Here is a 17,342-nt window from a genome sequence, read left to right as displayed (position 1 = left end):
TGCACGTTAATTTCACGAGCAGGCTGTTCCGTTGAACGGATCAACTGGAACCCTCGTCGTCGTAAGCGACGGAGTTCCAACAACAACATTTGACTGATATTTGTCCTCATCTTGTTTGTTGTTAACACAACGCTTCGGCTGATATACCCTCCAGCCTTCATCAGGTGTCTTGGGGAAATTTCAAACCTGGGTTCTCATTCCTAAGGTATTTTTCGATGTTGTTGTTATTATTATTCAAGTCACTACCTGGAATCGAACTCTGAATCTCGGGGTTAGTAGCCTGCGCTCTTAACCACCATGTCACCATGCCATATGCCCGTGGGTATGTATCTGATTTCTACACCAAAAGGTTTCGAATACTGTTTTCTGGAGCCGGAAAATTCGTAATATTAAAGGCTAAAGGGAGATAACTCTAATAATCTTTACCTCCTCGTGCTTCTGTGATTATCTTATTGCTAATGTCGCCTTCTTTGATAACTTTTGGGTCAATAAATATGTTGGTTCATTATTTACAATTGAGGGATATTTGTCCTCATTTTGTTTGTTGTTAACACGTTTCGGCTGGTTTTCAAAAAAAAAAAAATTTAGATCGTTAATAACTTTTAAGAAATCTTAAATAATTTTGGTAAAAACTCGTGAGTGTGTGTGTCAGCCACTATTTGACAAGAGGTGTTGGTTTGTTTATACCCTCGTAAGCAAACCAACACCAGTTCGACAAAAAAAAATGAGCGATTGAATAAATACCAGACTTCATAAAAAAAATATGTACAGGTGTTAAATCATTCGAGTAAAATCCACCGAGGCAGTACCCCAGCATGGGCGCAGTCCAATGATTGAAACAAGTAAAAGAAAATAAGAGAGATTGTCCACTTGTTCCCGTCCCTCTATATCAGTACTCCACAACTGGTATACCGCAACACACTGGTATTTCAGCCTGGCTGTGTTTGTAGACAGTTGAAAAGAATACTTTTAACAAAAAAAAAATTAAATGCTAGCATTGTAGTAGCAGGTGCCCCCCCCCCCTTGTAGTTGCAGGTGGGGCCCCTTGTAGTTGCGGATGAGCCCCCTTAGTCTCCTGGCAACCAATTTTTTTAGACCCAGTCCGCTATTGCTTTTAGTTATAATTTTAGTTCAGGTGTACCGTCAAATTTTGAAAAGCGTATAAGAGTACCGCGAGTGGGAAAAGGGTAGCGGAGTACAACTTCGACAGAGGTAAAGAATACACATACCACCCGTATTCGGCGTAACCCTAACCCTAACCCTAACAGCCGGGTGTGCGTATTCTTTACCTTCGCCACAACTTCTACGAAGACGGTGAGCTGGCAGAATTCTTTAGCACGCCGAACAAAATGCTTAGCGGTGTTTCGTCCGCCTTCGCGTTTTGAGTTCAAATTCCGCTGAGGTCGATTTTGCCTTTCATCCTTTCGGGGGTCGATAAAATAAAGTACCAGTTGAGTACTGAAGCCAATGTAATCGACTTACCTTTCCCCTAAAATTGCAGGCCCTGTGTCAAAAATTGAAACCATTATCGTTATTATTGGAGAAATGACTCTCCAAAAACAACAAAATTTTGCTATAAAATATTCGTATATTCCCGCCAATTATTCTTACATATCATTAACACCCCCCCCCCCCTATCTCTTTTATCAACTCCACCGCTCTGCAACCAACCCCCTTATTTCAGGACTACTAACTCCTACTCCAGAACAGCCTCTTCGTGACCACCGCCACCGCCATCACATTAAGTATTTCTCCCGTTATAACCCCTACTCTTACTGTTACTACCGTCACCAAGGGTTACCCCTCTTAAAGCTAGCTACCCGTCAAACACCTCTAATAACACATCTTCTCCTACTATTACTCCTATTCTCCTTACTACTACTACTGTTACCCCCGGCATCGCGAATGTCACATCCTCCCTCCTCTACATCCCTCTCTGTACTATGTTACCTTCTATTATTATCACCACCAACATCAACAAACTAAATAATAATAATAATAATAAATAAGTGAATCAATCAAAGCTGAGTCGAAATCGAGGCTGGTTCTGCTCAGTTGTTGATATAGAAGTGCGAAGGTGCATCACATAACGACGCATTGGTGGATGGTACAGGTGCAGCTGCAATAAACAAGTGCTCCAACAGCAACAACAACTTTATGTATGTGTAGGTCTGTATGAAGTTTCTACATCTTTACTAATGCGTTTGTTTGTCTTTTAAATGTCTTTGTGCAACACTTTGTGTGCAGTGTGTGTCTTTTTCATTCACAAGAACGACAACAACAACAACGGGAACTGACCCTCGTGGTCCGTCGATCTGAAATAGTAGCCAGATCTCCCTCAAATGAAACCCGATTGCTTTTTAAATAAAACAACGATATATCTGATGTTGTAGTCTTTAAAAAGACGCGATGGACACGGCTGGACTGTCTTTAATTCCAAGCTATGAAGCTAAACAACAATATCTGTCATCGGTTTATAATTGTCATCATTCGCATCATGTTTGTTATTATTATCATCATTGTTTCCAACTTCATTGAAATTTCGACGATCTTTTTGATTGGAAACTTCGTTGCACTTCACTTCACTGGGAAAGAAAAAGCATTGAACCGGGAAATTCTCGAAATAAACCTTTTTTAAAGAATAAAACACAAAAATAAATACACTCTCTCTCTCTCTCTCTCTCTCTCTCTCTCTCTCTCTCTCTCTCTGTATATATTTTGACATACACACACGCAACTTTAGGCCGCAGTGTGGCCCAATGGTTACGAAGTTCGCTTCACAACCACGAGATATCGGGTTCGATTCTATTGTCTTCACTCATACTCTGAGTGAAATTGGACGGACAGAAACTATAGAATTCCATCGGGTACATTAATACCTCTAATTCAATAGGAGAATTACATTAAGAGTACACGTGCCTGTGGAATACTCAGCCACTTATGAATTAATTCAGGAGCAGGTAATTTGTCGGCGAACGGCGAGGATCCGCACACACGCGCATACACATATATATCCTGCTGGTTAAGGAATTTAAGATAAATCTATTTTCATTCCACTCTGTGAACTTTGGTTATTCTCCCACAAAGATCTTCACTTCTAGACTGTTCTAGTTGTACGATTTAACTCAAAACTTTTTGGCGAAAAACAATATATTTTTTAATATATATATTGTATATTAAATCGTTTATATTTATTTTGGTAAATTTGGACATTTACCGCTATTTCTATTAAGCGGAGAAACTTATTTAGTAACAGGGCCGAATCACAAAAACGTTAGGATCTTGCTGAGACGTATCTTTACTAATAAAAATAATGGCTCTTTACTTTCGCGAATTCATAATCATGGGACTTATATTCAATAATTGTTTTAGCGTTAATCAAAGCTCAACCTGTTGCTTTCGTGTGGGGGTGGGTTAACGAATTCGTCAGTGCAGTAGAGTAGCTAGAGTGTGTGTCACCCGTGGCGGCCCTTCCGTTTGCCGCCCCCCGGGCCCCACAAACAACACACATTGCCTACAGCAGACCCAAAAGTGCTGCCCGGGGCGGACCGCACCTACGGCCTCCACCCCAGCTACGCTAGTGTGTCAGTGAAGGGTTTCAAACTCGAATATGGGTAAAGAGGATCGCCCACCCTGTCGTAGTAGCTGCCGTGTTACCTTGGTATTACATTTGTGTCTTTATCAAATGTATTTAGACATGTGAGCAGGCCTTTGCAGAGAGAAGTGATGTCCACACACATACACAACAGGTTTCTTTCAGATCCCATCTACCAAATCCTCTCACAAGGCTTTGGTTGGTTCAGTGCTAGAGTGAGACTGAACCTGGAATCATGTGGCTGGGAAGCAAACTTCTTACCACACGGCCACCCACACCTGTTTGTGTATGTGTGTATGTAAAGGAAGGATCGTGGCTAGAGTGTCAGGATTACAATCTTGAGGTTGTAAGTTCAGTTCCTGGACCAGGCTGCATTGGGTTTTTAGCCAGATATTTTATTTCATGTTGCTCCAGTTCACTCATCTGTAGAAATGAGTTGCAACATTAGTGGTGCCTTGCATTTCCCTTGGACAACATCAGTGGCACGGACAGGGGGAGGCTGGTATGCATGGGCAACTGCTGGTCTTTCACAAACAACCTTGCCTGGACTTGCCTCGGAGGGACAACTTTCTAGGTACAATCCCTTGGTCATTCGTGACTGAAGGGGGTCTTTACCCTTCTATCCTTTATATATATATATATAAAGGCTCAAACGTCATACTGAGCCATAGGCTCATAAGGCTGGCTTCCTGGATTCTGTAGCGTATTTATTCCCCACTGGATAGGGTACAGGTCTGTTGCAGGATTGCCCATTTTTGCTACCTGAATGAACCTGAAGCAAATGTGAAATGAAGTGTTTTGCTCAAGAACACATCACAGTGCCCAGTCCAAGGATCAAAACCACAATCTTACAACCATGAATCCAACACCTTAACCTCTAAGCCAATTATTATTATCATTATTATTTTTATTATTATTAGTAGTATTTTGTGTGTGTGTGTGTGTGTGTGCACGCACACAGTTTCTGTGTAAATAGAATGGGAAGTAATTAGAATATCATTTATTTATTCAGGTGTCTTCCAAATTCAAGACATAAAAGAAAAAGATGACAGGCGACATCTTTGCCTATACCAGTCACTTGTTATGTCTGGTATTGCTGGCTTATTTGCTGTGTCACCCTCCTTGCGTATGGACCACTCGAATGGATGACACGGGCTTCTACACCGACAATGGCCTGGAACAGTCCGTGATGGTCAGCCGGATCCCACATCGTGTGAAGAAGGAATTTCAACAAGAAATACTCACCTTGATGGGATTACACCACAAACCGAAACCGCGAGCTCCCGGTAAGGAGACTTCTGCTCCCCGCTTCATGATCGATCTGTACAATAAGCTGCATGGTTCAGGGGCCAGTGGATCCATTGAAGATGATGATGAGGATGAACATCCCCACTTCTTCAGCAGAACTTTAGAAAATGAAATGCCTAAACTCAACAGTTCTGATGTTATCATGAGTTTTGTCAACCATGGTGAGTAATTTACTCATTATTATTATTATCATTATTATTATTATTACTATTATTATCATTATTATCATTATTATTGTTATTATTATTATTATTATTATTATTATTATTATTATTATTATTATTATTATATAGATATATATGTGTGGTTATATTCCTTGTCTTGCAAGTTTCTTGGTGAGTCTGCCAGTGCTGCTGCCACATAAAAAAGCACCCAGTCCACTCTGCAGGGTGGTTGGCATTTGGAAGGGCATCCAGCTGTAAAAACCATGCCAAAACTAACCTTGCCTGTGCTGGTGTTATTATTATTAATAATAATAATAATAAAGAATAAAATATTTTGAATGACACAATACACTATAATACAAACAATGGACTATAATAACTGTTGTAATTTAATCATCCATTGTCTGATATGATATTTCGGAATAAAATTATTATTATCATTATTCAAGATGCTTAGTGGTATTTTGCCCGTTGCTAGGTTCTGAGTTCAAATTCCGCCAAGGTCGATTTGGCCTTTTGTCTTTTTGGGGTCAGTAAAACAAGTACCAGTTGAATACTGGGGGGGGGGGGGGGTCAATGTAATCAACTCTTCCCCTCCCACCAAATTACTGCCCTTGTGGCAAAATTTGAAACCATTATTGTTATTATTCAAGGCAGCGATCTGACGGAATCATTAGCATGCTGAGCAAAATGCTTGGCGGCATTTCATTCATCTTTATGTTCCGAGCTTAAATTGGGCTTCGTTCTTAGTTACAGACACTGCCATTAGTTACAGGCATTCCCTTGTTACTATTGCTGTCAAAAGTGCAATGAACCAGTCACTGACTTGTTGGAATGTGGTACACACACGCACAGAGGCACGTATATATATATATATATATATATATATATATATATATATATACATAGGACAGCATTGCAGTAGATATATATATATAAATATATATATGTGTGTGTGTGTGTGTATATATATATATATATATATATATATATATATATATATATACACACACATACACATACACACATGCTCCTATACTGCGTATATAACATCAGTAGAGGATATCCTCTCTCTCAGATTACCTCTAAGTAGAGGAATTATATCCTGTAAATTTGGTTAATTCGCCATCAAGCAGGCAGACAGCCAACATAAATATTGGTTGGTTGGTTGGTTGGGTGCCACATACAGATGTACAAAGACAAGAGCAAGAGAAAGAGGCCATGTGTTGTCAGACAAAGTGAGAACTTCTATGTAGCCACTGCCAAATTTCCCTCCAGTCACTCTCTGTCGTCTTAACCTCCCTGATACCAACTCTGTCTGAAACTGCCTCTGGTTCCATGATACAAAATTTCCTGTTTGAATGTGATATAAGTTAAAACCTTCCATCAAAACTTCATGTTTATCTATGTTCCAAGCACCAGGTTAATTTGTGTCAAAGTTGTTTTCTTAAATTCTTCATTCTTTTCATAATTAAATTAAACTAAAGTTGCATATTTTAACAGAAATATGGCAACAAAAGGATTAAAAGAGAGAGGACATATTAGTTAACTCTTTGACTGTGAAATTAAATTTCATGGTCGTTATTCCAGTAAAATCTACCAAAAAATAGAATTGTTACTTTGTGCAAGTCACATTGCCTCTATAAACTTGACAGACCTCAACAGAAAATAGTTTCAAAAAGTTTCAAGGCGGCTAGCTGGCAGAAACGTTAGCACGCCGGGCGAAATGCTTAGCGGTATTTCGTCTGCCGTTACATTCTGAGTTCAAATCCCGCCGAAGTCGACTTTGCCATTCATCCTTTCGGGGTCGATAAATAAAGTACCAGTTACGCACTGGGGTCGATGTAATCGACTTAATCCCTTTGCCTGTCCTTGTTTGTCTCCTCTATGTTTAGAGGAAACATCTAACCCATGCCAGCGTGGAAAGCAATTGCTAAATAATGATGATGATGATGATGATGATGATGATGACGGTAAACAAAATAAAAAGGAGTTGACATAGAACAGAAAGAGTCAAGGCCCCAAAAAACTGCCTCAACATCTGTGATCTATAACTCTTTAAATATAAACACCAATTTATATTGCCAGTTTGTAAGGAAGTTTCACACGCACTCTTTGTGTGTGTGTGCGCACATGTGTATCTGTGCGCACATGTGTATCTGTGCACATGCATAAGCACGTGTGTGTGTGTGATCATGTATCACTAAGTCATGACTGTTAGAAGCAGTGTTTGGTGTAACTTACTGCCAAATGTCGTTATAATTAATTTTTTTTATTAATTACATATGTTATTAAACAGTTCCACAATTTACTCACTGTAATTTGCAAATCTCCCTCACCAAAATCTTACCCTCTTGGATGTTTTTGTCATTTTTTTATTTCTCTTTTGTATGTTTTCATAACCCCACACACTCACACACAAAAACTCATTTGTTTATCAAGTGACTTACCTAATAATATAACAACAAAACTCTCTCTCACCAAACTCCATCCAGCCTCTTTTTAAAAGAAGATCCATACCAGCCAATAAAGAAGTTTCTCTATAGTTACTCACTATATGGCAATCAGCTGGCTGGATCGTTACTGCACTAGAAAAAATGTTTAGTGCTATTTTGTTTTGACTTTAGACATTTTCAGCTCAAATTCTGCCAAGTTCAACTTTGCCATTCATCCATAAGAGATCAAAAGAATAAGTACCAGTTGAGCCCTGGTGTCAATGTAATTGACTTGCTCTTCCAATGAAATTCCTGGCCTTGTGTGTAGTGTAGTGGGTATATATATATATATATATATATATATATATATATATATATATATATATATATATATATATATATATATATATATATATATATATATATATATATATGTTGTTGTACTTGGGGATGGTCATATTGCCAGTTTAGCCAATAAAAACACACGCACTGTATATTTGGTGTTAATTTGCTTCAGCTTTATATTACATTATATTACATTAATCCTATTTCGGCCAGAGTTCTTTCATCACACTTCTGTGACCTCATCAGTGGTCCTTTGCTTTCTTCTTTCTTATGTGTGTCTCACCTTGCTAACTATCAGCCATTTTGTATATATATATATATATATATATATATATATATATATATATATATATTTATATAGGTAGTCTAACAATTGTTTAAGTAACACAAAACTTCAAAGTCACTGTCAGTAATATTGTTGTTTAAAAATAATAAATTTGTACTCAACAAAAGTATAGAATAACCCATCAGATTAATGTTAATTTTTTTTTTTATTATAACTGAACATAAAAGCAGGCATTAGTGTGTGTGTTTGTATACAAGGAAGCTTCCTTCTGTTTGCTTCTATCAAATCCTGTGTCGCAAAGCTTTGGTCAGCTTCAGGCTATTGTGGAAGACACAGCATTTCTTCTGGTTTGGTATGTTCTCAGTTCAAATCCTGCCAAGATCAACTTTGCTTTTTATTTTTTTCAGGGTCAATAAAATAAGTACCAGTTGAGCACTGGGGTCAATGTTATTGACTGTCCCCTATCCCCTTTCCACCAAAATTACTGACTTTGTGCCAAAATTTGAAACCATTCTTATTGTTGTTATTACTATTTGCAGTGCACAAAATCCATTTCCTTCGCCATGAAAGGGATCGAACTTTCTTCTTTGACTTTGGAGAAGTGTCCCCACAAGAGACAGTGACAGGGGCCGAACTGAGGTTGTATAAAAGCAAGGACAGACGTGGTCGCCATACAACTTATCGTATTGAGGTGTTTACCATCCAACAGGGAGTTGATGAACAGTAAGTATTGACATCGGTTCTACACCCATCATCACTTGAACTGGATTCGTGTCACAACTTTTATATACACTCACTCGTGTGGAGGCAATCCTCTAACTTACATCAGGAGGGAAGGTCATTAAAATTTGATACCACCCCCTACAAATAGTAGTGGGTGGTGTCAAGACTTTCACAATGTGGTGTGAAAAATATGACTTTTCCTACTAATTCTTTATGGTGGTATCCCAGCATGGCCACTGCCTAATGACCAAAACAGGCAACAGATAAAAGATGAAAGAAGGTGAGAAAACAAAGAGATCAAGTTGCTAATTTCAGTCATGTGTGTAGCTTCTGTGTTGCACTGTAGGTTGTACATAAGAGGGTTGTGGCTCAGCTGGTGAATCAACAATGTTTTGAGAATAGGGGACAAGTACCAAACTGTTTCGCAGATCCCTTCCAGCAATTAATCAGTGAACCAAGACACATCAATTGGTAAACTTTGGAAAATGCGATATACCACACGGTTGATGTATCGAAGAATGAGCCATCAAATGTGGAGAAAGTATATTGATTGCAACCATGCAAGTCACAGGTAGAAAGGTCCCAGGAGGGGACAAAATACCTGCAGAAGTGTGGGGAGAAAATGGAGGAAATAAACCCATTGGATATCTCCACTTGTTGATGCTAGAATCATGAGAGGTTGGTGATAACTTGAAAGGTTGGGAAGATGCTAATGTTGTTCATATAGGTGTCAAGAAATTTGGTTGCTGTTTTTGGCAGATCTAGAAACCACAGAGAAACTCCTTCATAGGCATTCCAGTTGTGACCATCTTACCTTAAAACAGGATGGTCACAGCTGGAAAGCCTATGATCATTGGTTTGCTCAACCAGTATCAACCCAGGGCTAAAGAATAACAACAACATTTGATTTATTGATTCAAGACTTGTTGATAACAAATTGTTCTTATTCAGCAACTTTGACAGTCACACACACACACACACACACACACACACACAAGCACACACTTGCATACTCAGCACTTTTCATTGGTTTCCTTCTCTCACATCCTCCACCATCCCCACCACACCCCCACCAGTTTTGCCCCCCCCCCCCTCTATGCCTCTTTTTGTGGATTTAATTGATTTCTATTGGAGCCACCACCACAACCACCACCACCATTTTCCTTACATATGTCTGTATATACTTTTAGTTTGGTTGTTTGAAGCTGTCATACATAGATTAAGACAGCTCTCTCTCTCTTTCTCTCTCTCTCTCTCTCTCCTCCCATCATCATTTCCTCCTGTTATCACCTCACTTCCACACATATGTAGGCACACTTATATAGATAAACCTCTACAACTCCACACTCATGATCACCCCTACATAAAGACCCAACCCCAGCAGGCTACACACACTCACACACCTACACACAAACACACACATACACACATACATACCCTCCCTTCCTTCTCTTCCCTCTCCTCTTCTTGCAGCACCCATCTTTTACTCTTTGATCTGTCACAATTCATTAACTAACTTCACATGATGTCAGCAATGAACATTTTCAAGATTCTGAACTCTTCCCTGAGCCCATGCCCCCCCCCCCCCGACCATGACCCACTTAGGTTTTTTTTTTCTTTGGTTTTGTTTTTGCTCTTAATTTTTTTCCCCCTTTTTTTTTTGCTTGGCATTTTCAGGCTTTCTGTTTTTTTCTGTTTTAGTAATTTCTTCACCACATGTCACTTTGGGGCAAATGTCTTCTATTATAGATTCAGGCCAACCAAAAGCCTTGTGAGTCCATAAATTAAGTACCAATTGAACACTGGGGTCAATGTAATCGACTTGCCCCACCTCCCCCAAGCTGCCCTTGTGACAAAAATTATTCTTATTATTATCAACATCATCATGATTATTATTATTATTATTATTATTATTATTATTATTATTATTATTAATGTTAAAGAAGTGATTTTAAATTCTCAAACGCAGAATAATGCTAATAATATAGCCTGAACAGGATAAACTACCCCTATTTTGCAGAAAAAAAGTGTAGGCGGCCGTTTGAGAATTTAAAATCACTTCTTTAACTTTCTAAGACATCTCAACACTTCTAAAAGCAAACTTCGTTTGTTTGTTTACATTTATCATAATTTGAATTTACTATTATTAATAATTTTATGACGCAGTTTTGAATTCTTAATTAGTACCATTTCCTTTTTAATATTGCTGGGATTAAGAATGGACTCCACAACATGCAAGTTTTCCTTTCTTGTGTCTAAAAATATCTCTTCCTTCCCTGCAGTAACCAGAAATAAATCCTCTCCAATTATTTATGACTTCAAAGTTTTTGATTGCTAACTTAAAAGAAAACCGTTTTAAAATACACGTTCACACATGTTAATGTGATTAAAATTTGTAATATTTCTCTCTAATTTTGACACAAAGCCAGCAATTTTTAGAGGAGGGATTAGTCGAATACATTGACCCCCAATGCTTGACTTGTACTTATTTTATCAAGCCTTAGCAAAATTTGAACTCTAAACATAAAAAGACAGAACACTAAAGATTCTATCCGATGCTCTACTGATTCTGCTAGCTCACTGCCTTAAAATTTTTGATATTGGTTTCAGATTCTGAGTTCAAATTCCGCTGAGGTCGACTTTGCCTTTCATCCTTTCAGGGTCGATAAAATAAGTACCTGTTAAACTCTGAGGTTAATGTAATTCACTCATCCCCTCCCCTAAAATTGCTGGCCTGGTGCCAAGATTTGAAACCAATGATAATAATAATAATAATGACTTCATTTATTTGCCACCAGGACGGAGGGGGAGGGGGACAATACAGAACAAAGTGTGGGGGAAATTAATATTTTTAGATCTCACAACAAGAGATATTCAGCAACAGTACTTTGGAGTAAAGATTATTTGCCAACATAACATGGCAGTCCTGGTTTAGGACAAATGCTGCTGTAATTTAGCCCCAGCAGACATCATCTCCAGCTGGCTATACAACAGGATCTGTGTCCTTATATTTTCGAACAAGGGAATCTAGCACCCGGAAATCACTATACACAGATATTGTTTTGAGCTGAGTGGGGGTGCTAGATTCCCTTGTTTGAAAATATAAGGACACAGATCCTGTTGTATAGCCAGCTGGAGACGATGTCTCCTGGGGCTAAATTACAGCAACATTCATCCTAAACCAGGACTGTCATGTTATGTTGGCAAATAATCTTTACTCCTAAGTGTTGGGGTTTACTTATAATGAAATGATAAAATAAATAAATAAGCAAATAAAAAAGAGTAAGTATACCCGGTATACAATGAAAAGGAAGGGAAATACACCCATTATACAAAGGTTAACAAAAAAGAAGTGGGGTAAAGATAGAGATGTAGTTCTCCTGATACAAAATGACTTCTAGGGATAATCAAAGAACCCCACTGTCGAAGATCTCCCTGAACACCAAGGGTAATAATAATAATGTTATTTTATCAAACCTCCTCAAATTCATAATTATTTTCCAACAACCAAAACGTATAGACAGAATATTAGAAATATGGCTTTGGAAGACAGACAACTGCCACCCATCCTCTGTCTCACCCTCGCTCTTCTTTTCTCATTTTCCACTGAGTCTTGTAGAATGGTGTGTCTTGGGAAGTTTGGTACATTCCAGGAGTAACTTGGATATTGTTTTTATAAGTTAGTGTATACAGTGGTGTTGGCGACAGCACTTCATGCTGTTGTAGTTCCATCTGTAAAAGTATGTCTGTGTTAATTAATAAGACATGTCTGAAATTATAATTGGAAAACATAGTGTGTGTGTATGTAGCTTTGTGTGTCTGTGTGAGTGTGTAGTTTTGTTTGTATGTGTGTGGGGGCTGTATGTATGTGTGTGTAGCTTTGTGTATCTGTGTGGGTGTGCAGCTACATATGTTTATGTTTGTGTGTAACTGTGTGAAAGAGAGAGGCTGAAAGAGTTTCTATATCATGGTCTGTGGCTTCTGTGATTCCTTAGAAGACAAGGAATGGGATGGGTGCAGTGGAGCCTTATCATCTGATGGGGGGGGGGGTATTAGTATGTGTGTGTGGCTGTGTGCATTTGGGATAATGTGATAGGTCTGTATGATAACAGTGTGTGAGTGCATATGTTGGTTCTCCTTTAACTCTTTCATTACCATATTTATTTTGAGATGCTCTATGTTTCTTTCAATTAATTTTGAATATAACAAAGAATTTAGTAAAATAACTTCGTTATCATTAGGCTAGTGTTAGGAACATAAATTGTGACTAAGGTTTGGTGGAAGATTTTAATTTAGAACTTGTGAAAACAAGACATTTGTACTACAGAGCCAGAGGTGGTTTCAGTCAGATTGGTAACAAAAGGGTTAATAATGTTTGTCTGTGTGTGGTTGGTGCCCTTTTGATAGTGTCCATGTGTTGGTATGTGTATATTTTAGTGCTCCTTTCATAGTGTCTGTATATTTGTGGTTTGTTGCTGGTGTATCTCTTGTGTGTGTGTGTGTGCATGCATGTGTATGTATGTGTGCCAGTCAGCCTGTTAGTTTAGGCTGAACTTCAGGATTTCATCAGTAGAGATATCCAGAAAAGTGTAGGCTTGAAACATCAAAGACTTCTTGCATTTTTGCTGAGCATCAAACAGATCCACCTGTCTATTGTTCCCTCACCTGTCTCTGTCTTTTGGCTTTTGTATAATTCAGAACCACATATCCAGCCAGAGCTACTAAACACCCTTGAGTTGGGAACTTTTTTTACCATCTTGAGATTGGGAAATCAAAACCCCGCCCCTACAATGTTAAAGTAAAAGGGTTGAGTTCATTGTGGGGGGTACTTCACTGGTTGACTAATTACAAAGTTACCTGACTAGCTTATATTAGTTCTCTCATGTTACTAATACTGTTCATTGGAAGAAGAAAGGCATGTACATCACAGCTTCTCGTTTGTTCTTCCTTTAAAATGTTGCTTCCAACCATTTGTGTTTTAATAAAGAATTTTTTCTTTTGTTTCAGAGACAAGATTTTGGTTCCTGAAACCAATCATTTGGTGTCTTCTGACTTTGAAGGTTGGATCTTAATGAATGTTACCAATGCTGCCGACTCTTGGACCATCATGCCAGCTTCCAATATGGGTCTTTACCTCAGAATCACTGACATGAGCACAGGTGGGATTTTCATACATTTTTTTTTTTGGTTCTTTTATTTAATCATCTTTTTATTTTTTTATATGTTTCAGTCTTTCAACTGCAGCTCAGGTGGGGCACCACCTTGAAGGGTTTTAGCCAAGCGAATCAACCCCAGTACTTATGATTTTTTAAGTCTGGTACTTACTCTATCATTCTCTTTTTGTTGAACCACCAAGTCACAGGGTCATAAACAAAAACAAATTAACACCAGTTGTCAAGTGATGGGTGAGTGGGAAACAAACAAATACACAGACACACACAACAGAATATTTGGGCCGGATATGGCCAGTTTAAATGCTAAAGTGTTGAGCTTTAAAAGTCCTTAACTGCTCATGTTTTAGTCTTTTTCTCTTACCCTTTATTTCCCATTCTGATTTACTGTTCCATTTATTGACCCATATTTACTTTCTTTTCTTTTCTTTCCACTGTTGTAGGTCAGGAATTAAGACCCAACCATATCGGTATCGTAGGACATAGAGGAGACCCTGATAAACAGGCGTTTTTGGTCTGCTTTTTCAAGATGAGTCGACAGCTTCATGTACGACGAACACGTTCTGCACGCCGGCAAATGGATACTCGTACAGCAGTCTCACGTCGGGATGATTCTCAGTCAACGTGGAGACGGACACGTTAGTCATCATTTTCTTTTGCTGTTCTACTTTGCGGTTACAATCATGTCACAAAAGTCATATAGTGGCCCAATGATAACATGTACTACACTGAAATTTAAAATATTCTGCAGTCACTATTAATCATTATGTACTAAAGATTTCATTCAAAGATTGATTGCAATATATAATGATAATAGTAATAATGATAATAATAATAATAATACTAATGTGAGCTGGCAGAAACATTTGCACACCGGGCAAAATGCTTAGCGGTATTTCATCCGTCTTTATATTCTGAGTTCAAATTCTGCCGGGGTTGACTTTCATCCTTTTGGGGTCAATAAATTAAGTACCAGTTGTGTACTGGGGTCAATCTAATCGATTGGCCACCTCCCCAAAAATATTTCAGGCCTTGTGCCTAGAGTAGAAAAGAATATGTAATTTAGAGGCACCTCAAATATCACAGATTTAATCTCATTGGGTAATGGGCAATTTTTGTCTTAAATATGAAACTAAAGGAGCTAGCTCTGCATTTCATGTAATGTTTGGTTTAAGTGTATACACACACACAACAGGGATTACATAACTACTGTTGCCCATTCAGTCGGCCTTTCAAATGACCATCATGGAGGCCTTCAAAGTGGCCTTTTCTGATCTCTTGGTTACCATTCAGCAATTGTGCAGGTCCACCTGTTGTCTGTAAATCTCGTAGGATGTCCAGCCCCAGCAGAACTTGTGCTTTTGGGATTCTGCAATCACACTGTTCACTCCACTCTCTTCTTAAATTATTCCATTTCAAATACACTCATGCCTCTAAGTATTTTGCTCAGCACAGTAATGATTCTGCTAGTTCAACGCCTTCCCCTCTCCTGAGGTCGACTTTGCCTTTCGTACCAGTTGCATACTGGGGTCAATTTGATCGACTGACACCCCTCCCCCAAAATTTCAGGCCTTGTGCTTAGAGTAGCAAAGAATATTAATGTTTTGTTCTACATGTTTCACTCTCTCTCTGTTCTCTTCTTCTAGGACGTTATGTACGACCAGTCTGCCAAAGAAATACAATGTATGTTGACTTTGAAGCTTTAGGTTGGCAGGTAAGGCTTTTGTTTCTCTCTGCATTTTTGGTGAGTGAAAGTGGTCGACAGTAACTGAAGGAGTCCATCATGTGTACATGTGCGTAACTGTGTGTGTGTGTGTGTGTATGGTGTATGTATGTATCTGTGTTTGTACATGTATATATCTATATGCGTGTATCTATGTATTTGTGTGTGTGCATCTATGCATGTCTCTATTTGTGTCTGCATATGTATCTGTGTGCATTTATGTATCCATGTGTATATCTGAGTGTACATGAATCTGCATGTGTGTATTTGTGTGTGTCACAAATTTCTGGCCCCTTTCCTATGTAAGGAATCAATTAAAAGACATAATTATATCTTCATTTGCCTTTTTCTTTATTTTCTCCTTTTTTTCCCCCCCACAGAGTTGGATCATTGCACCTGAGGGTTACTCTGCATTCTACTGCGACGGCGACTGCATATTTCCACTCGGTCTGAATATGAACGCCACAAATCATGCCATTGTACAACTGTTGCTTCACACAGTGAAATCTCAGACAATGCCTAAGCCATGCTGTTCCCCTACCAAACTGAGTGCCATCTCTGTGCTCTACTTTGATGATAATTCCAATGTCATTCTCAAGAAATATCGAAGTATGAAGGTGAAGGCTTGTGGCTGTCACTAGTGTTCACCCCATACCTCTACGTCTTGTAACACTGTATTGCACACACACACACACACACACACACACATACAGACACACACACACATTCATTGGACTCCTGCTAGCCGAAAGACATTGATGCATGTGTGCATGGGACGGCTGAGTGCACTTGCAATGCCACTGTCCTGCTTTTTCTTTTTCTTTTGTGTTTTCAATTTGAGTGTGCAACAAATGTTGCACATTTGCAGGTATCAGGATTTAGTATTTTTTTATGTACAGTCTCTATGGACATATGATGAATGAATGTGTATGGCTGTGTGTGTGTGTATGGCTGTCTGTGTGTGAGTGTATGTATGCATGTATATATATCTGTATGCGTCCTTCAATTCATTGTTACAGTTGGTAAGGTCCTCAAGAATACTGCTGAAAACAATAAAATGCAAAAAAATAAACTATACACATACCGCACACACATTCACACTACACATATACACTCTCACACCTTCATACACACAAGTATACACATACCATATGGACTCACATCTTCTGGTCACAGAAACAGGGTTTAGCTGCTGTAAAGAACATCAAAAACAAAAACAAGTCTGCCTCAAAATAAGAAAAACAAACCTTTTTTTATTTGTAAATAATTAAATAATTAATTACCTTCCCTGCCACTTCACCACCTCAACCTCTCTGTTTTTGCCTTTGTTTTTATTTCTGCATCATCTTAATTGCTTAATTGCTAACAAAATTTGTGATATTAAAATCTTTAACAAACAGAAGACCTTAGACATGAAGGACAGACATGGCTGATTAAATCAGCCTCCAATATTCAAGTATTAGGTAAAGATAATCCCATACACGATAGATGAATTTTTGATCACCTGGTCTTTCTAGACAGGTTGTGGAAATTCTAGGAAAACTACACAATGTGGCTGTGTAGTAGGAATACAGTTCTATATTTAAGAGATG

The 17,342-nt window shown here is 38.4% G+C and overlaps 1 protein-coding gene across 1 annotated transcript; it reads left to right on the top strand.

The window, feature by feature from the left end:
- Positions 1-2,051: 2,051 nt before the first annotated feature.
- LOC106875488 (bone morphogenetic protein 7) lies at positions 2,052-17,058 on the top strand. Its single transcript, XM_089340522.1, has 7 exons — positions 2,052-2,169; positions 4,608-5,064; positions 8,673-8,856; positions 13,864-14,015; positions 14,471-14,665; positions 15,674-15,741; positions 16,131-17,058. The coding sequence occupies exons 2-7, from the start codon at positions 4,641-4,643 to the stop codon at positions 16,389-16,391; spliced, it is 1,284 nt and encodes a 427-aa protein (XP_089196648.1). The 5' UTR covers positions 2,052-2,169; positions 4,608-4,640; the 3' UTR covers positions 16,392-17,058.
- Positions 17,059-17,342: the final 284 nt, after the last annotated feature.

The sequence above is a fragment of the Octopus bimaculoides genome, chromosome 23, assembly GCF_046866305.1.
Source record: "Octopus bimaculoides isolate indiv1 chromosome 23, ASM4686630v1, whole genome shotgun sequence".
Taxonomy (NCBI): domain Eukaryota; kingdom Metazoa; phylum Mollusca; class Cephalopoda; order Octopoda; family Octopodidae; genus Octopus; species Octopus bimaculoides.
The sequence above is the reverse complement of the archived record's forward strand: the minus strand, read 5'-3'. Positions and strand labels throughout refer to the sequence as shown.

Bases quoted from the DNA above. Each gene is read 5' to 3' on its own strand.
- LOC106875488 (XM_089340522.1), top strand. From the start codon at position 4,641: ATGACAGGCGACATCTTTGCCTATACCAGTCACTTGTTATGTCTGGTA. The intron at 5,065-8,672 runs GTGAGTAATTTA...TACTATTTGCAG, and splicing joins CATGAGTTTTGTCAACCATG to TGCACAAAATCCATTTCCTT. The intron at 14,016-14,470 runs GTGGGATTTTCA...CCACTGTTGTAG, and splicing joins AATCACTGACATGAGCACAG to GTCAGGAATTAAGACCCAAC.